The 20,610-nt window shown below is 47.7% G+C and overlaps 2 protein-coding genes across 2 annotated transcripts; one reads left to right on the plus strand and one right to left on the minus strand.

Moving 5' to 3' along the window:
• Positions 1-9,416: 9,416 nt before the first annotated feature.
• On the minus strand, positions 9,417-12,228 carry LOC136520429 (aspartyl protease family protein At5g10770-like). The gene is made up of 3 exons (XM_066513941.1): positions 11,978-12,228; positions 10,304-10,932; positions 9,417-10,226 (listed from the first exon to the last, which is right to left on the minus strand). The coding sequence occupies exons 1-3, from the start codon at positions 12,138-12,140 to the stop codon at positions 9,516-9,518; spliced, it is 1,503 nt and encodes a 500-aa protein (XP_066370038.1). The 5' UTR covers positions 12,141-12,228; the 3' UTR covers positions 9,417-9,515.
• A 3,927-nt stretch (positions 12,229-16,155) lies between these two features.
• Positions 16,156-16,881, plus strand: LOC136524210 (uncharacterized). The gene has a single exon (XM_066517661.1). The coding sequence runs from the start codon at positions 16,156-16,158 to the stop codon at positions 16,879-16,881; it is 726 nt and encodes a 241-aa protein (XP_066373758.1).
• The last annotated feature ends 3,729 nt before the right edge of the window (positions 16,882-20,610 follow it).

A 20,610-nucleotide genomic window follows, 5' to 3' on the forward strand; every position in this document is an offset into this window, starting at 1 on the left:
TGAGTTCTCATCAATTTCGATTTACGGTTGCTTAAGGTTGCTTTGAGAATTGAGTCTATGCCACATTCACGATTTCAAAAACATTTGTTCGTTGGTTGGCGGGATCAGGACCCCCAATGACTTAGCCTCATCTGCTACCTTCTCCACTTTGTCCTTTGCTTGCCGAGAAAGGAGAGGGGGTTGGAGATAAGAGTTGCAATAGAACAATAATGGACTCGCATCGGAGTTGTAAGTTAGCTTTGATGGATTAATTCATAACATGGTTAGGGAACTAACATATTTGATGAGATGATATACAGATGTTCAGGCCCAGGTTAAGTTGGGTACGATTGGACCCATATTAAAGTAGGAGTAAATGTCATGTAAATGAGAAATATGTCCAAAATCAATTGAGAAAAATGCAAGAATAACAAGTACTAGTAAAAATGATTAAAGGGACATGAGCACTATGGGCCTTGACGTTGGACCAAAGGCAAACAAGCAGGAAGCAGCCAAGGAGGAGCTCAGTGTTAATAACCTTTGAATCGTCTAGCAGTCGGTCTAGAGGGTAGAGATAAAGGGCAGTAGACAACGGTAACGGTGTAGACCTAGGAGGCTATCTAGAGGAAGGAGAAGGTGTCGAACCTGAGATCCCAGAGGGAGTGGATCCAGAGGCCTCCATCTGCTTCGTCGGTGAAGTCTGCTCACGGGCAGCGATGGTTGGAGTAGAGGTTGTACGGACGTCGATGCAGAGTAGACGGGGCGTAGCAGTGCAGTGACGATGGGATGACGGTGATGACGGTGGCGGCTTCCCGTCGCTGGCTGCGCGCCCTCTTCGAGATCGGAATTAGGGTTTTTCGGTGGGGTTTGCGGCTCACGGCCAACCTCGTGCTTTGAGCCGCTGGCCCCCACCTCTTTTTATAGCGCAGTGCGACGGGGACCCACCAACCATATAGGGTTGGGCGCCCCCGATCAGGGCGCGTGACCAAGGCCCAATAAGCCGTTGGGCTTATTGGTTAGGAGATCAATCTAACATTCTCCCCCTTGATCTCACTATTACTTTTATCTTTAAACTTTAAACTTCAATCATTTTATCCTTACTTATTTCTTCACAGATGATGCATAGAGCATGTCTCATCGTCACGGTCAATCGCCGATAGATTTAACAGCTACAATGTACATCTCTGATATGAAATAGTCACTTTAACTTTTGGGCCCTTTATAGTCCAGGAATCATAGGCTTTCCCTTAAACCCATGCCGGCTACATGTTCTCTGAACACGTTGGGTGGTAAGCCCTTTGTAAGCGGATCCGCGAGCATCTTTTCGGTACTTATATACTCAAGACTTATCATTTGATCTCGGACTTTATCCTTCACAACATAATACTTTATGTCAATGTGTTTGGTAGCACCACTTGACCTATTGTTGTGAGCATACTGTACTGCTGGATTATTATCGCAGTATAACTTCAGTGGTCTATTGATGTCGTCAACCACCTTCAAACCGGGTATGAACTTCTTTAGCCAGTTCACCTGCCCCGTTGCCTCATAACATGCTACAAACTCGGCATACATTGTGGACGATGTAGTGACGGTTTGCTTTGAGCTTTTCCATGAAATAGCTCCCCCTGCGAGAGTAAACACATATCCAGACGTGGATTTTCTATTATCTCCCGCATAATCAGAATCTGAATATCCCACTATATGGAGTGAATCAGATCTTCTATACGTCATCATGAGGCCTTTCGTTCCTTGCAAATAACGCAAGACTTTCTTTACCAATTTCCAGTGTTCTATTCCAGGATTGCTCTGGAATCTGCCAAGTAACCCGGTAACAAATGCCAAGTCAGGGCGCGTACACACTTGAGCATATTGCAAGCTTCCGACAGCTGAAGCATATGGAACCACTTTCATTTGATCGATCTCATATTGGTTCCTGGGGCATTGAAAATCCCCATATCTGTCGTCCTTGACTATAGGAGCAGGTGAGGGACTACATTTGTGCATACTGAATTTCTTTAAGACTTTTTCTATGTATGCCTTTTGTGACAGTCCTAATACCCCTTTACTTCTATCTCGGTGAATCTCGATCCCTAGAACGAACGAAGCTTCACCAAGATCTTTCATATCAAACTTTGAGGACAAAAACTTCTTTGTTTCCAGTAGTAGACTGACATCACTACTAGCGAGTAAGATATCATCCACATACAGGACAAGAAAGATAAACTTCCTATTCTTAAACTTTGCGTAGACACAATTGTCCTCAACATTATCTTTAAACCCAAAATTCTTTATTGTCTGATCAAACTTCAAGTACCACTGTCTTGAAGCTTGTTTTAATCCATAAATGGATTTCTTTAGGCGGCATCCCAAACGTTCTTTTCCTTCCATGACAAAACCTTTCGGTTGTGCCATGTAAACATTTTTCTCTAAGTCTCCGTTGAGAAATGCCGTCTTTATATCCATCTGATGTAATTCCAAATCGTAATGTGCCACTAATGCCATTATGATTCTGAAGGAATCCTTACATGAGACTAGAGAAAAGGTCTCATTGTAATCAATCCCTTCTCTTTGTGTAAAGCCTTTTGCCACAAGTCGGGCTTTATATCTCTCTATATTCCCTTGAGAGTCAAGTTTTATTTTGTAGACCTATTTACAGCCTACTATTTTGGCTCCTTTAGGAATTATCTCCAAATCCCAAACTTTATTTGCATTCATTGATCTCATCTCATCTTCCATGGTCTCAAGCCACTTTGATGAATGATCACTTTTCATTGCTTCTTTAAATGAGGTGGGATCATCCTCCATTTGAAATTCTTCAGTGTTGTACACTTCATAATCAGTAGGAATAGCTGATTTTCTAACTCTTTGAGACCTTCTAGGGGCCTCCTCAATTGGCACATTTTCTGTTTGAGGCTGTTGTTGCTCCCCCTCATGTGTGGCAATAGGTTCTATAGGATCCTGAGGCACGGGTTCCTCATCATCGTTCATTGTTGCCACAGGCGGGATAACAACAGGTGCTGGCACCATAGTGTCTTATACTGTAGGTGCAGCAACAGCAGGTAGTGAGAAAAATGGCTCATGAATGATCGGAGTGGGTGCATACACCCGCTTCTCTTCAAGGTCAATTTCTCGAGCTACCATGCTCCCCCTTATCATTTCATCCTCTAGGAAGACAGCGTGTCTCGTTTCCACAAACTTCGTATGTCTATTAGGACAGTAGAAACGAAAACCTTTTGACTTTTCTGGGTAGCCAATGAAATGGCAACTCACTGTTTTGGGATCTAGCTTTCCAATGTTTGGGTTAAAAACTTTAGCCTCAGCAGGGCTCCCCCACACACGCAAGTGGTTAAGTGAGGGTACTCTTCCTGTCCACAACTCATACGGTGTTTTGGGCACCGACTTATTTGGTACTCTATTGAGAATATGAATGGCGGTTTTTAACGCCTCCATCCACAGACTCGTGGGTAAAGTGGAGTAACTTATCATACTACGCACTATATCCATTAGGGTACGATTACGCCTTTCAGCTACTCCATTCTGCTGAGGTTCGCCCGGTGTTGAATACTGGGCGACTATACCATTCTCCTGTAAGAACCTTGCAAAAGGTCCAGGAACTTGTCCATATGGGGTATGCCGACCGTAGTACTCTCCTCCACGGTCAGACCTGACTATCTTAATCTTTAAATCATGCTGATTTTCAACTTCTGCTTTAAATATTTTAAATTTATCCAACGCTTCTGTTCTTTCTTTAATTGGATAAATGTAGCCAAACCGAGAGTAATCGTCTGTGAATGTTATGAATGAATCATAACCATCCACACTTTTCACAGGAAAAGGACCACATATGTCTGTGTGAATAATCTGTAGAATTCCTGCGCTTCGTTTGGTATCTTTCTTAATTTTCTTTACATACTTTCCTTTTATGCAATCTCTACATTGTTCTAACTCTGAGAGCTCTAATGGAGGAAGAATATCATTCTTAACTAGTCTTTCTATTCTCCCCCTCGAAATATGGCCTAAACGACAGTGCCATAATTTCGACAACGCATCTTGAGCTCTCTTTCGTTTTCTGTTTCCATTGTTCGATGAGGATACATTTTCATTCAAATCATATACGGAATTCACATTTTCACGAAGTGATAACAAATAAAGCTCGTCTTGTCGGAAGGCAAGACCAATACATTTATCATTAAACAATATCTGACATTTGCCATTTCCAAAATGGCAATCATAACCATCATGGTCCAACTTTGATACACTAATCAAATTTCTTTGCAAAGAAGGTACATAAAGAACATCTCTAAGAATAATGAAGCCATCAGCAAGCTCTAACGGAAGATCACCAACGGCCTCAACATCTGCTTGTTCTCCATTTGTGACTTTAATGAAACTTTCGCTTCTTTGCAAAGTTCTCATCGAACGGAATCCCTGTAATGAATTAGCAACATGAATAGTTGCACCTGAATCAATCCACCAAGTAGATTTTGAAAAACTTTACATACAAGGATTCATTTACGAACGTAATAATGTTCTCACCTTTATTCTTCATTATCATCTTTAAGAAATCAGGACAATTCTTTTTATAATGCCCCGTCTTCTTGCAGTGGAGACACTGATCTTTAGTCACTGGGAATGGCTGGTTCTGAGACTGTTGCATGGGACCTTTTCCAGATGATTTGGAGGAAGAACTGTTATTATAGTTCTTTTTCTTATCTTTTAGGTAGTTGACAGAACCACCTTGTGAAACTTTTATTCTTTCCTCCTCCTGCACACACATGGCAATGAGCTTTTCTAAATCCCATTTTTCAGACTGTATGTTGTAATTAACAACAAATGTGTCAAATTCTTTAGGCAAAGAAGCAAAAATCAAATGAATGAGGAACTCATCCTTGAGTGCCAAATCCATTGGTTTGAGCTTAGATGCCAGATTGCTCATTCTCAGTATGTGCTCTCTAATGCCACTGCCGCCACCAGAGTACCTTTCTGTAACCAGCTGCTTGATCAGCTGGGTTGCATATGTCTTTGAAGAGCCAGTGAACTGACTCTTTATTCTATCTAAGTACTCTGTGACGGTGTCACAGTCTGGAATTGAGCCCACAATGGCAGGCTCAATCGTGTTCTTTATCACTGCCAAACACTTCTTGTTGGTAGTGACCCATTTCCTATGCTCAAGGTCATAGGACATCTTTATGGGAGCAAAATCTCGCTCTCTGTTCTGCCATGCAGTATCAGTCTTATCTGTCTCCCTCACCGGTGCCACAGGTTCTTTGGGGCACGGTGTGGTGACAACCCAGTCCACCTCAGCGAGGATAAAGGCCAGGTCTATCTTTTTCTTCCACTCAATATAGTTATCACCTTTTAGAGTGGGGATCTCTTTGATACAACTCATCAAGTTGTATCCTCCTGAAAACATAATTCAAATAGGGTGAGAACAGAAATAACAACAATAATTGCATGCCTTAATTTAACGTTGGTCAAAATTAAAACATACAATTATTTTCTACACTAATTCTACATCACCGTTGGGCAGAAATAGAATTAATGTATAACAAAAAACATTATAATATTGCCATTAATCAACGTTGGTCAGAATAACAACAATATTATAATCAATTTAAAACATATCCATTTTCAAAATTAAATTCTCCCGTTGGTTCGAATTTAATAATGAAAATTACATCTTTAAATACGCAGCGGAAACTTTAATATTTAATAATCTTTTTCCTATTTTCCAGAAGCAAATTTACTATTTACTGAACAAAAAATATCGTTGGATAAATTTTGTACAGAAAATTATCATAAAAATCAATTCAAATTCATCAAACTATTTTCTGGAAAATAAGAAAAACAAAAACTGTGACTTTTTCTGTTCATTTGACCATTTCGGCCCAGCCAGCACACGCGCGGCCCACGGCCTGCCCACGCGCGCGCTCGCCTGCGCATTCGGCCCAGCTGTCGCGGCCCATCCGCGCGCTCCAGCGCACCCGGCGCCCAGCCGCGCGGCGCTCTCTCCCCGCGCCCAGGCCGCAACCTAGGCCTGGGCCGGGATTTCGGCCTCGCGCCCTTTCCCGCCTGGGCTGCGGCGCTGGCCCAGTCGCTCGTGGCCGTCCATCTCCATCCGACGGCTGCCCGCGCGCGTCGCGAGATCAAAACCCCAGCAACCGGCGTGGTGCCCTTGACCTAGCATCATTCGGCTTTGCTCTCTGTCTCTCTTCGCCCCTCACTGCTCTCTCCTCTCCACTCAGTCCCGCCGCAGCAGACACCGAGCGAGGAGCTTCGACGGCGAGAGAGAGCTCAGCAAGCCCCGGCGCCATCTCCGGCCCCCTCGCCGGCGTGCGCGCTCCCCAGCGGGTGAACGCGCCGCCGTCGAGCGGCCTGGTCGTGGCGCCCTAGTGGCCGTTCCGGCGAGCAGATCACCCCCGGCCGGCCCTTTCTTTTCCCTGCGCGGCGGCGTGCACGACGGTGAGGTGAGCCGAGCCGAGCCACCCTCTTCCTTTTCTTTCCCCTTTCGGTTTCTTTGATTCGGATTTGGCCCGATTTTCCGATTAGGGTTAGGGTTTGATTTGCCGATTTGAAATCGGTTCTTTTCCCCTTCTCAGTCAATCACCGAGCGGGTTAGGGTATGGGTTGGAGACGGCACTGTTTTCCCTAAGCCATGGCCGAGCCGGGCCTCTGTCCGCGCGCCAATCATGGCGGCGGTGATAGCTTTTCCACGTGGCGGCGGTGTCGGGAGGACCGGGTAGGTTCCCCTCTTCATACTTTTCCTTCCCTAAAACCCGATCTAGGGTTAGGGTTTCATCAGATCCGATCCAAGATCGTGATCTCATTCTTTCTCTACCCCTATCTAGATCTACGTGCTAGTAGGCTCCGATGCCATTGTTAATAACCTTTGAATCGTCTAGCAGTCGGTCTAGAGGGTAGAGATAAAGGGCAGTAGACAACGGTAACGGTGTAGACCTAGGAGGCTATCTAGAGGAAGGAGAAGGTGTCGAACCTGAGATTCCAGAGGGAGTGGATCCAGAGGCCTCTATCTGCTTCGTCGGTGAAGTCTGCTCACGGGCAGCGATGGTTGGAGTAGAGGTTGCACGGACGTCGATGCAGAGTAGACGGGGCGTAGCAGTGCAGTGACGATGGGATGACGGTGATGACGGTGGCGGCTTCCCGTCGCTGGCTGCGCGCCCTCTTCGAGATCGGAATTAGGGTTTTTCGGTGGGGTTTGCGGCTCACGGCCAACCTCGTTGTTTGAGCCGCCGGCCCCCACCTCTTTTTATAGCGCAGTGCGATGGGGGCCCACCAACCATATAGGGTTGGGCGCCCCCGATCAGGGCGCGTGACCAAGGCCCAATAAGCCGTTGGGCTTATTGGTTAGGAGATCAATCTAACACTCAGGACTCAGGAGCGGCGGCGGCTGCACACTACCAGTAGGTACGGTGGCGCTAGACCACGTCGGGATGCCCTCAACCTCAATCCGATGGTCCATCAGCCGCATTGATTCCGCACTCCCGGCCCCTTTCGGCTTTTTGGTGTACCGCCCCGCCAGCTGCTGATCTCGTCGCCAAGATTGGGCTGCCAGCCTGGCGCATGTATATACATGCTTCTCGTACACAGAGGGAGTTATAAGATAGTGAAAAACTATCGGAATTGATAGGAAGCGGGCGTCTGGACGACTTCGATTTATCGAACGTAGCGTAGCTGGGTCCGAACGGCCCAACAGTTTTCCGTCATCATCCATAGGTCCTTATCAGTTATTCTCCCCAATCTCTCAGACTTCCATCTGATTTTTTTCTTCTTACAGTTCGCTCAGCGCTGCCCATAAGTTCCTGCGTCGTCGCCGTCGGCCGTCCGACCGGCACCGGCCGCTTTCTCCACCGCGGCCGTTCGCTGACTGCTCCTCTCCACCACGCCCCTCACCAGCTTAGCTCCCTCTCTGGCGACAGCTCTCGCCTGAATGGTGAGCAAGCAGCATTCTCTCTCTCTCCGCGCGTGCGCTCGTCCACCTTTCTCCATTGGCAAGTCGGCATATTACAAGCCCATCCGTTGCAGCTATCCTCATGCTCCAAGCCAGGCATCTTGTGTTGCTCAGGGAGGCCTAGATCCACAACCTCCTCTTGGGATCTAGGACTGCAGTTTCTCAACATATAGTTTTTGATATGTTGTATTTGTTGTTCTCTATGTTGCATCAGAAGATTTCTCATGTTTCCACAATAATTTTAGATTTTTCAGTAGATGGTTGCTCACTTTGTTGTAATAAAACTAGCATGTTGCATTTTATGAATGTTGGGTGTTGCATTAGGTGATGATTTCTTGGTGTTGCAGTAAGCAATGATTTTCTCATGTTTTGATTAGAGATGTTGCATCTGCTTTATTTTGATATTCCGGTAGCTGGCTATTGGATATTGCATTTTGTTGGTTTTCCATGTTGCAGTAAACAAAATGAGATGTTACAATAAATTATTTATCATGTTGCAGCAATAAAACTGAGATGTAGTAACAGGTTATTTTGATTAACCATTTTTTTCTGTTGTTCCTAAGTGTAGCTTTCTATTGTTGAGATTGACGCCCCGTTCGCTGTGCTTATAAGCCATCCCTTTTCAGGCAACGAACAATATTTTTCTCTCACAACAAATTAGCTAACAGTACTTTCAGTCATAGCTTATCAACCAAGCGAACAGGACATGAATTGTTTTGACGTTGCAAACATGGTCTTTTTTCTCGTATATGTTGCAGCATGTGCTTTTATGATGTTATAATAGCAACTCATGAATGTTGTGGTTAATGTCTTATTTGTTTCAAAAATCTTTTGTATAAAACATGTTGTGAGGAGATAGAAACTAATAATTTTGCTCTTATCTCTAGCTTCTATGAGACTTCGAACTTATCAGCCTGACTTATCATATAGTGTTTTTCTCTTACAATAAATCAGTTAATAGTACTTTTCAGTCTGGTTTTTCAGCGAAGCGAATATGACTTTATTGTTTGTTGTTGCAGTACAAATATTTATTTATCCCCCTCTCTTTCTTGTGTCTCTGTCATGTGCCGGATGTGTGCAGCAGGCACATGGCATAGGAGAACCTAACCCGCTGTAGACGTCGCTCGAGCTTCCTTGGGTCCGTTGGGCGCAGCAAGGGATGGGGGCACATGGTGCGGCAAGGGAGGGGGCGCAGCGTCGCGCCGCATGCTCCGGTTGCGGAGGAAGTCGCGCGGCAAGGGGCGGTGCGCGGCGTCGCGCTGCACTCTCCTGTTGTGGTGGAAGTCGTGTAATATGAGGGTGCTCAAATGATGACCGAGAGCTGCCTTCGGACGTCAACCAAGGGCCGGACCCGGACGTCAGGGTGCTAGCAGCGCCGAAAACCTATCTAAAAGGGTTTTAAATTTGCCCGGTCCTTCTTTTGTCAAACAAAGTGTACCATCTTACAGTCACGATGAGGGATGGGGACATCGTAATCTTCAATTTGTATTTCTGTACCACTGATCACTGCTGACCACTTTGGTGGATGCAGGTGATCTGGGTTTATTCATGATTCATGGCCGGATCAGCAAGCTCCTGGGGCGAAGCCGACGACCTTCTTGCCGAGGTCGTACAGCACGCTGTACGTCTTCTGCTGCGTGTTCCCGACGATGGTCACGTCGGTGTCGTCGTCGTTGGCCGCGAACGCCAGGCACGCCTGCGACACGTCCGCCACGTACAGGATCCCCGACGCGTCCACGTCCAGGCACGCGCCGCCCTGGAACACCAGCGACACCGCGGGTAGCTCGATACTCCCCCCCTGGTGCCCCGTCAGGTCGTAGCAGGTGTCCAGGATCGAGAACGCCGGGGCCGTCTTGTACCCCAGGCCCTCCATGCCCTTGGCGAACGCCGACCGCAGCGGCTCGTACGCCGACGGCGGCAGCCGCGTGATCACCGTGCCGGAGTCCACCAGCGCGCCAGCGTCGGAGAAGACGGTGCCCGGGATGGACAGCAGGTGCCCGCCCACCTTGATGCCCGTCATCCCCACGTAGTAGAACGTCGGCCCGTTGTCCACCAGCATCGGCGTCAGGCGCGCGTTCACCGCCGCCGGCGCGCCCGGCCCGAAGTCCAGGAACCCCGTCCCGGCCGACGTCGCCGGGATGCAGTACGCGAACACGCCGCTGTACTTGTCGTACGCCTGCACCGGCAGCGATGTGCTGCCGCGGCCGAGGCCCATCAGCCCCGCCGATTTCCCGAACAGCCCGCGGTTCTTCTCGCCGCACCCGAACCGGAAGTCCTGCATGTACAGTGCACGCACACGTGTCATCTGTCAGGACATGACATGGCGAGGCCCATCATCAGTCACGTACGTACCTTGACGGTGTCGTAGCCCAGGGTGAGCGTGTCCTGGGCGTAGAAGCCGACGGTGTAGGAGCCGTCGCCGTACTGGACGGCGTAGAGGCAGTGGCCGCCGGAGCAGCCGCTGCTGTCGAGGTCGGAGCAGTAGGACGACGTGCAAGAGATGTTGGCGTAGGTGGTGGACTTGGTGGGGTTGAAGAGGGGCTCCTTCTGCCGGTAGCAGTAGGCCACGCACGGCTGGCACTGCACCCACGTCGTGTCGCTGCCGGTGTCGAACACCACCGTGAACCGCGCCGCCGGCGTGCCGAGGCGGATGGGCACCACGTAGTTGCCCGTGTTCAGCGCGCGCCCGGACGACGCCGGCAGGTTCGTCGACGTGGCGGAGGACGACAGCGACGACGCGGGGGTTGACGACGACGGCGTGCCGGGCGGGAGCTCCACTGGTGCGCTTTGCTTCTGCCGCCTCACCCGCCCGGTGGTATCGGACACACGGCGATGGATGTACTCGACGCGGCGCTGGTCCGCGACGAGGATCTCCGTGTGGGACGGCGCCTTCTTCCCGTGCTTGTCGGCCAGCGGCGAGCACGGGCCGTGCTGGTGCACGATGGGCATCCTCGTGGCCGTCGCAGCCCCAGGCCTTTGTTCTGAATTTCAGGTACAGATGTTCGTTCGGTTCGATTTGGGATGATGGTCAGAAACAAGTTCAGAACTTTCACTTGCAATTACAGATTAATTTAGAAACCGTACTTGTTTCGAAAATTTTAAATCTTTGAGTGAACAGTTTAGAAAACTTCGCAATTTATGCAGTGGAAAAAAATGGTTTTATTGGAGAAACGGTACTGAAGAAAACAAGCACATCATTTTCAGACATGAAACGTGTTTTTGTATCTAGTGGCTGGTTATTATCATTCTCTGTATGGGCTTAGCATGTTAGCCATTGCTTTAGCTTCTAGCTGGCCATTTCGACAAGGACAGCAGACAACTCTGTTACAGCACAAGGTTATTCACCCAGCACGTAGAATGATCAAAATAGAATGCTTTGACACTGAACTTCTACAGTTACATGAAGCTGCTGTTTAACTTGGGTTGTTAAATTTTTTTTGGGGGTCATTTTACTTCTTTCACTTAAATGTTTCTCCAGTTTGCACTATTGCCCGTCCCTATCGTACCTAGAAACTTGTTTTTTTAAAAGAGAGAGAGAGAGAGAGAGAGAGAGAGAGAGAGGAGGAAAAACATACTCTCTTGTTTTCTCTTATGAGTGCTAGATATTTGAGGATCATATAAGAGCTGAACAGATAAGTTACGCGCATAGCTCCAGATTCTTCATGCTGGATCGCCAGCTGAGCTAAGTTGCATTGGAGAACAATTTAATCACAAGTTCGACGGACAAACTTTTTCTTCTAGTTCATGTGCCTTACTTCTTCCAATTATGCTACTGAACTCTCTGTTCTTTTTTTGTTGAGTAAACTCAATTCAGATTTCAGAGTACACATCTTTGTATGCAAATTCATCATGACTTCTTACATAGAACTGACACAAAGGAAACGAATTGTACTAATTAAAATACGAACCAAAAGAAAAGAATTTGTTCGTGTGAATGGGAAAAAGACATACTCCATGCATGAGATGCAGCAGGAATACACACACACGCACGCATGGCCCAATCAGTGACGAGCAAAGCAGACTGACCTTGTGGCGTGGGGCAAGACGCGGCTGCTGTGGAAGGGAGCAGCGACTCCACGTCCAGCTGCACAAGCACAAGGGAAGCGCCCTCTGCACCAAGAGCACCCGCGGCAGCAAGCAGCATGAGCAGGGGGAGCAGCCAGCAGCCATGGCAGCAGGGCGCAGCCATGGCGCTACCGGCCTAATAGCTAGTGGTTGTGAGTGTTGAGTGGAGCTACCGGCTCGGCGAGCTGCACCTGTCGCGTCTTCTTATCGTCTGCGTGTATATATAGGCCTAGGCCCTGCCGCCGGGGCTTGAGAGATGAATCGTGTAGTGCAGCGCAGTAGCTGGTAGGTCTATTTTGGAGTGCTCGGTGCTCCTGCTGCAGACCTGCAGTGTCCTCCTTTCCTTCAGTCAGGGCTGCCGGCTTGTGCAGGGCAGATCGATCGGTTTTGCAAGACAGATCGATACAACTTTTATCTTTCGAAAAGCAAGACAGATACAATGCAACTGAAACAAATTGATCGGCCGACGGCCGGCCTGTATGTGTTTTCAGTGTGCTGCTAGCTCTTCCCCTGATCCGGCCGAGAAGGATGAGAGCGATTCAGGTATCTCCATTTTGTTCAGGTGTGGCAGCCGTGTGGACTTGTCTATTTAGGCTGTTTCCTTGGCAGATATGGCACTCTGCGTTTGTGATAACTGCACAGAGGAATAGGAGCACTGCTGCTAATTAACAGGTTAATGGCCAACGAAAAAAAAATGCTTCTGTGTTTTTAATTTACATGCCCACTTGGCCAGTTTATATCTTTCATACCACTGATGCTTCATTCCCAATTCCCATCACCTCTTTTTGAATGCAAACACGGCAAGTTGATTAAGCGTGCACATTAGCACGTAAACTTCACTGTCCATGCACGTCCCTTTCGCGCAAGGACCTGCCGCATCGTCATTTGGATAGACAGCACAAAGAACGAACTTGATGATGGTACACACATTATTTCTGCCCATGCATGCATTTTATTTGGAGCGAGCCTATCCACAGCAGCTTCATACTGGATAATTCATTTCAATTTCCCTGCGTTCCAGCAAAAAGGCTGTGTGATTCTCGAGTAATGCTGTAAGTTGCATACTGGACTCACTGCAAGTGCGTGGATAATTCATTTGAGTAAGTTTGGCACAACTTCGGTTGGACTTTATTGCAACTAACGGTTTTGCTGTGGCATGTTCGTTTGGCTGTGGCTTGTCGTAAACGATCGTAAATTTTTAGCCGAAACAGTATTTTTTCTCTCACACAAACCAGCCAGCAGTACTTCTTTACGAACCAGCCAACCGAACAGGCGGTTGATCGACCACACGGTGCTTCTATATTTTGTACAAGGAACAGAGATGCTCCTGCTTTTATTTCACTGGAGGAATGGTGCTGAGATGTTCAGCCAAGCCAATTTGATGTTTTACCGGCAAAGTACAAAATAGCGGCGTAATTGCGGCCGCAATTGCGGTAGCGGCCCATTGCCACTACTGCTACCAGGTTGCGCTCTGAAGTTTGCGGCGTGGAACTTGGCGGCCGCAACGGGCCGATATAGCGAGCGCAATTGCATGTAGCAGACCGCAATAGCGTGGGAGCAGTAACCCTAACCAGCGCCCCAGCCCACTATGAACGACTCACACCCCAACCCCAACTCACACACCCCCACGCATCGACTGTAGGCTCCATTCAGCGTCGCCACCCTTGGCCTCCAGGTTCGGCGCCACCGCCGGTGTGCTGGCTGGCTGCCGTCGAATTGCCATGCGCCACGCCACCACGCCACCGCGGAGGTCGCAAAAGGGAGGGACGCACTCTGCCCGAGCTCCTTCTGTCCTTCCCCATTCAGATCGACAGATCGAGCGCTCGAGTGGAACTCCCTGCGACAGCGCCTCTGGAGCTCCGGCCAGCCGTCCGGCGTCCAATCCTTTGTGGAGTCTGCGTACTGGTAAGACCTTTTTTCAATAGAAAGTCACGCTGCATCAATGTCGTCTTACTTTCTTACTGACCTTTACAAGATTTTACAATTTACTACAGATTATAGAACTTGCAAAATGTCATCTGCTGCATCAACTGCACATACAAGCCAGTCAACATCAAGGAAGGATCCAGCTTGGGAGCATGCCTTACCTTTAACTGGAAAGGAAACCGAATCAAGTTGGATGCAAATATTGCAAAAATTACTTCAACGGTGGAATAACAAGATTTAAGTATGTGAGACATCAATTATTGGAGTGCAATTAAATGTCTATTTATACACATTATTCATGATATATGTACATAAAATTATGTGAAATTATTAGGTGCCGCAAATGGAACTTATCGTCCGCAACATCGCCCCCTATCCGCAATCCGCTACCTCGACGTTAATCCGTTATCAACCCGCTATCCACTATTTTTTACTTTGTTTACCGGAGATACTTGCGTCCGGACGTCTGGACAGAAGTGTGTGTCCCGATGCCCGCGCTACATCCATCACGCGCACCTACGAAAAACGCCGCGCCTGCCGCTGCTTCCCCTTGGCCCTCTTCTCTCTCCAGGACCGCGAGTCCAGATGCACGCGCGCCCGTGGGAAACGCCACGACCGCCGCTCCTTCTCACTGACCTCCTCCTCTCTCTACGCGGGCGGGACTAGAGAGCCGGCATGAGGACGAGCATGCCCCGTCCGCAAGATCCTAGGTGCGTTGTGCGCCCCGACTGCCGGCCAACGGCTCGCCGCGCCCCATCCCCCGACGCCCGGGCCATTCCTACATGACTCTCTACCTCTAAAACATGAAACACTTGTATCAACATACATATGAAATAGATGAAACATTTGAAACATACAGTTGCAACATATGTGTGAAACATATTAAACATCCAAATAAAATATTTGTAACTTGCAATATGGAAACACTTATTGCAGCACAAGACTGAAACAGCTGAAACATTTTGAATATACTCTTGCAACATATGTGTGAAACATGTGCAACATCCAGATAAAAAATGCTTACAACATAAGTCTGAGACAAATGAACCATTTTGAACAAATACTTGCAACATGCCTCTGAAACACTTGCAACATATGCAACATCCCAATCTACTTTTGCAACATCCATATGAAACACTTGCAACATACCTCTGGAACATCTAAACCACTTCAAATATACATTTGCAACATATGGGAGGGGAGATCGGGCCGATTGATTCCGGCCTTGGGGTGGGAGCTGGCGGCGAGCGGTGGCGCGCAAGCACCACCACCACGGGCTGCGCTCATGGGTGCCCTTGGCTTGGTCGGGATTGACCTGAGGTGCACGATGGCACCACTAGCACCAGCAGACGTGGGCGGCGCGTCGGATGGCGTGAGAGCGAGTGGCATGGGTGGGCGCGCGGCGGGTGGGACTACGGGAGCAAGGAGCAAGAGTTGTGGACTTGTGGGTGGCGTGCGATGGGTAGGAGCGAAGAGCGGATATCATAGGATGGCAACACGTGCGGGGAGATGGCTGCGGCGGTGAATGCGAAGTGGGACGGACGGATGGCTGCATGGCGCCATGAAGCGTGCGATGGGCGAGCAATTGGGGAGATATTTTTGAGAGAGAGACGTGAGAGACATAAAGAGGAGGAGGCAGGCTTGTTGGGCCATGGTAGCGCCCTGGCCAGGAAGACGACCTCCGATCAGACCGACGCCTGCCGCTAAGCATTACCGATCCTTCGTACATACTAGATGTTGTTACATGCCTCGCTCTTACTTCTCTATCTAATCTCCTACAACTAAAAGGAACAAAGTGTGGACATTGTTTGGTGCGACATTTGTTTTGGTTCGTCCGTCTGTCCACGCCTGCGATCCCACGACATCTCCTTGATTGAATATTACCTGTCATGTGATAGAGGAATCATGACAAAATAGGAAGTAGAAAATTATTGTGCTATCCATATACACATTGCATGTTTGCATGCACCAGCATACATGGCAATGAGCAAAAGGAAAGAGAATTAACACAGAAGGAAAGAGAATTAAGACAAAAGGAACCTCTTTGCATTTCTGAGAACCTTGCCAAATCTGCCTACATTTAATTACTTTCCCTCTTTGCATTTGCAAAAGGGATAGCTTTTTCCTCATTTCATTTGGTTTCACGTTCACATGTTCCATCACCCTCGCTTGTTGTTTCTTGCGTGAACCATAGTTGATGTCATCTTTCTTCCATGGCTCAACCTCCGAATCTCAAGAGAAGGTCCCTACCTCTCTCTGACTGGAGATCCGGCCTGCCAGAGGATCTCCTCGAGTTCATCGGGCAGCGTCTCGCGTCAGGCCACGACGCGGCATCCTTCCGATCCACTTGCTCCCCATGGCGCGCCGCCGTCCCGTTCACGACCTTCGGGTCGCTCCTGCTACTCCCGTTCGACTCCGACTCAAACCGCGTCGGCTTCTACTGCGTCCCAGAGAAGAAGGTCTTGTCCAAGACGCTGCCCGACGTGCGCGGCAAGGTGGCGTGTGGCTCCTCGTGTGGGTGGCTGGCGCTCATGGACGAGGTAGCGTCCGTGACGCTGCTGAATCCATTCGCCAGTGCCCGTGCCCCCTGCGTTGAGCTCCCGCCAGCAGGCGAATACGTCGTGGCGGCGTCCTCATCAGAACGCGTGTCTAGGGTCCATGGCCGGTGGGTCCTCCATCCCACCAACGGCTATGGGGACGCAGATGCCGCAGGCAGAGCCATCAAGCTAGAAGACATGAGGGACGTGTTCTTCCGTGAGATCGTACTCTCGGCACCGCCTGACGCCGCCGGCCGCGAGTGCGTGGCCATGGGCATGCTTGGGTGCTCCACGGAGGTCATGTTCTGCCGGGTTGGAGTCGACAGCGCATGGACGCTGCTCGACACCAAACTGGAGTTCTCCGTGGGGTCCATCGTCCACTACCAAGACAAGTTCTTGTGATCGATTGTACTGGAGAAATCTCCGTATGCAGTAGCAACGCCACCGGCGCTACTCCAACCGCAACGCTGCTGCCATCGCTGTCGCCGCCTGCGGGGCTCTACCACCGCAGCTACCTGGAATCAAACGATGAGCTGCACATTGTGGGTGCCATGGTGAGCACGTTCCACGAGACACAGAGCTTCACCTACAGCAGCGCGATCTACAAGTGCAACCTCCACGATCGTACGCCGGAGTGGTCCAGGGTGAGGGACATCGGTGATCAGACACTGTTCGTGTCTAAACATTTCAATGAAAGCTTTAGTGGAACAAGTGTATCCAAGTACAAAGAGAACAAAATCTACATGTCTGAGCCATTGTATGGGGATCCATACGACTTGGTCCATCGACTGGAGATCGTTGATATTGCTATCGGCGCATCCGAAGTGAAGCCCATCCAGGAAAAGATGTATGGTTCCGAGGCTCTAGGTTAGATTCGATCCAATCTCTGAAAGCTCTAGAGTTTGTGAGCCTATGACGCCGCGCACTCCGTGACTGTGTTAAATTCATAAACTTTGTTTTTTGGATAAAATGTCACTTTAACGTTGGTATTTAATTTAACAGTATTATTATCTTATCGTGCGATCTATGTGTTTTTAGTATAAATTATTAGTTATCCCTTAGCAATGCACGGACACGCTATCTAGTAATAAAAAGAATAAACAAGGCGAGGATCGGACAAAGTAAGAGCGAGATTTTGTTAAGTATACTTGTGGAGGGGGCGAGGATCGGACGAAGTAAGAGCGAGATTCTTGTTAAGTATACTTGTGGAGGGGTCCTTCTCTGGTTTGGGCTACACGCATTGCTTTCTTTCCCGAATTTGTTGCGTCTTGCAAATACGGGAGCAGACTCATGCAATAGGCCACGAGAAGACCAATTATAAAATTGTTGATTTGCATGATAAATTTTGCACACAGAGAAGATAAGATCATGTTTGGATTTATTAGCTGCTAATAGTTAACTAGCTAATAACTTATAATTAATATTAGCTAGCTAACTATTAATTGCTATTAGCTGGTTTAGTCTAACTAGTTAGATAGTTTTTTTTTTGTGAATCACAGTTAGATAGTTGTTAATTGGATTAGCTAGAGAGCTAGACTCGTTTATTTAGATCTATAAACAAGCTAATTACTAGTAGCTAATTAATAGTTACGTGGATCTAAACAGTACCTAAGAGTATACTGTGCATGTACTCACCAAAAAAGAAGGGGAAAAAAGACGAGTGCACAAACGAGATGAGATGTCTAGAGAAGCAGAGATATTGTAGAAAAAGCACACCATCTATTCTAAATTATAGGATATTTTGATTTTTCTAGATATACTATTTTTACTATGTATATTAATTATATAAGAATCTATGTATTTAGAAAAACTAAAACGTATTATAATTTGGAAGGGAGGAGAAATGTGGTGGGGCTTGGTACGGTGGAATACAACCAGAGGAGACGAAACAACTGAAGCGTCGACGTCTCTACGATTACGACAGGGTTGCTGACTGGAAGCAAGCAATGACAGTGGGCGATGTTCAACGGAGCTTTCAGCCAGCTAGCTAAGTTTTGCCTTTGTGTGCGTGACTCCGTACGTCCAAGTCTTGCACACTGGAGCACATGTCTAGCTACTTTACACCGAAATGTTTCTAAAGCTTGTAGCTAGGTCAGCTCCTGGTCAAAAGGCATGCACATATGGCCACACCAAAAGATACATCGTGCGTGCACTTATCTTGCCATATAGACTAGCAAATTAAGACCCTATTTGATCATAGAGCTAATAGTTAACTGCTAATAATTAACATATTTGTATCCAAATGGATCTAGCTAATATACAGTGTAGCTAATTGTTAGCTAATGCGCATCTAACAACCACTACTACAGAAAAGGTGGAGAGCGCCATGATTTTCACTGCCGGATGATGCGTCGAACGGGTGGTGAAAACTTTTAGCACCGCTGGTTTGTCACCTCACTGCGCCCCACCCGCCTTTGAACCGATGCTGAGAATTATCACCGTTGTCTCTCATAAAATCGGCTGTGAAAGTCCTAAAAGCAAAATGGACCCTAGGCCCATTTACTTTAGATTTTGGTGTTTGATGACCAACACAACCAACGCGTCCGGTGGCATGTAACCGAACGCCATCAGCGTCCAATCAGTTGATCGCGCGCTCTAACGGTCGGGACGACCGGACGCGTCCGGTCAGGACGACAGTAGCATCCGGTCAGTAGCAGAAAAGTGGGATTGTGTCCCCAACCGGTCATTTGAGAAGTGTGGAGAGCTGAGAAAACATACCAAGGGTGTTAATACACCATTTTAGCGGAAATAAATATCTAATCATGACACGATGAAGTATTGATATATAAACCACGATAACATATTATGAAACTTTCATTTATAAAAACATTTGGTGGGAGTTATAAATAACAACTACGATCGTAGCGTAAACGAATCCTCGCTGAGCCCACCAGGAGGTATCCACATACAAGGGTTAGCTCTAGCATCCACTTGTCTCCTGCAACAGGGGGAATAAAACCCTGAGTACTCAATTGTACTCAACAAGACTTACCCGACAGGAGAAAAGAAAAGACTCCAAGGATATGTCAGGCTTTCTGGCTTGTGGGTTTATTGCATTTGCAGGAAGCATTACTTAGCGTGCGTCCTTATATTCGATTTTTATTAATAGTCGCATCGGTTCATTAACTAACCATTCTATGTAAGCACCTGTGCTACTTTAAAGCAGGTGGTAAGCAATCAAATTTCCTTTTTTCATCTTCCATCTTTCATCTTTTAGTTTTTACTACGATGCTAAACCGTAGACAAGCCGTACCGAAATGCCGGTGATTCACGAATTAATGCCCCCAGCTAGGTACCCCGAAACACATGCCCCACTTGTACCCAAAGCACAAGCAGGACCAACCCATCACCCTCCTATCCTGGGGTCCTAGGTCCCTATCCAAACTGGGACTCTAAGCCCCCATCCCTGAGTTTCGGACTCAGTGCGGTGCAAGGACCTCATCCACCAAAAAGAAACCCTAATAGTCGGTCTGGAAAGAGCCGAAACCCACGACAAGAGAGCAACAAGTCTTCCAAGTGCCCATACCCAAGTATGTGCTTGGGATAATAAGTCTGTGACTTGCCTAGAGCCTTATGCAACGGTCGGTCCTTAACCGACACAGACAGGGAAAACAGTGTAACCAAGCCATGCCCCACGTCCACGGCGACACAACCTCTTACACCCACCAATACCCAAACCATATCCCTGCCCGGTCACCATTTTCCTTTCCACCATTTTTATATATTCCAACTGATAATAATCCAATAATATATTTCCTATCTCTCGCGAGTGACAGCCATCACTCGACTTCTACCGGAGTCCTGTAGCATAGCAATCTATATGATCCTGTCATACTAGTAAGACTCATAGGATAAAGATATATATATGCAAGTGGATTTCATTCAACTCCTTAAAACTTAATGCACAAATATAATTTAAACTGCAGAAAAGTAGAGGTTATGCACCGAGGCTTGCCTGGGTAAGATATATATTAAAAAGTTAGCATCTGCATCTTCCAATCATCCACCATCATCCGAATAGAAAGCCCATCGCATCATCTCCTAGAGAGAATACCATCTGCAGGTTCCCAATCATCCTTCAATTGATCCGTTGATCCATCATCGTACCTACATGATATGCATTGATGCAAA

Source organism: Miscanthus floridulus, chromosome 18 (assembly GCF_019320115.1).
Source record: "Miscanthus floridulus cultivar M001 chromosome 18, ASM1932011v1, whole genome shotgun sequence".
NCBI classification, from domain to species: domain Eukaryota; kingdom Viridiplantae; phylum Streptophyta; class Magnoliopsida; order Poales; family Poaceae; genus Miscanthus; species Miscanthus floridulus.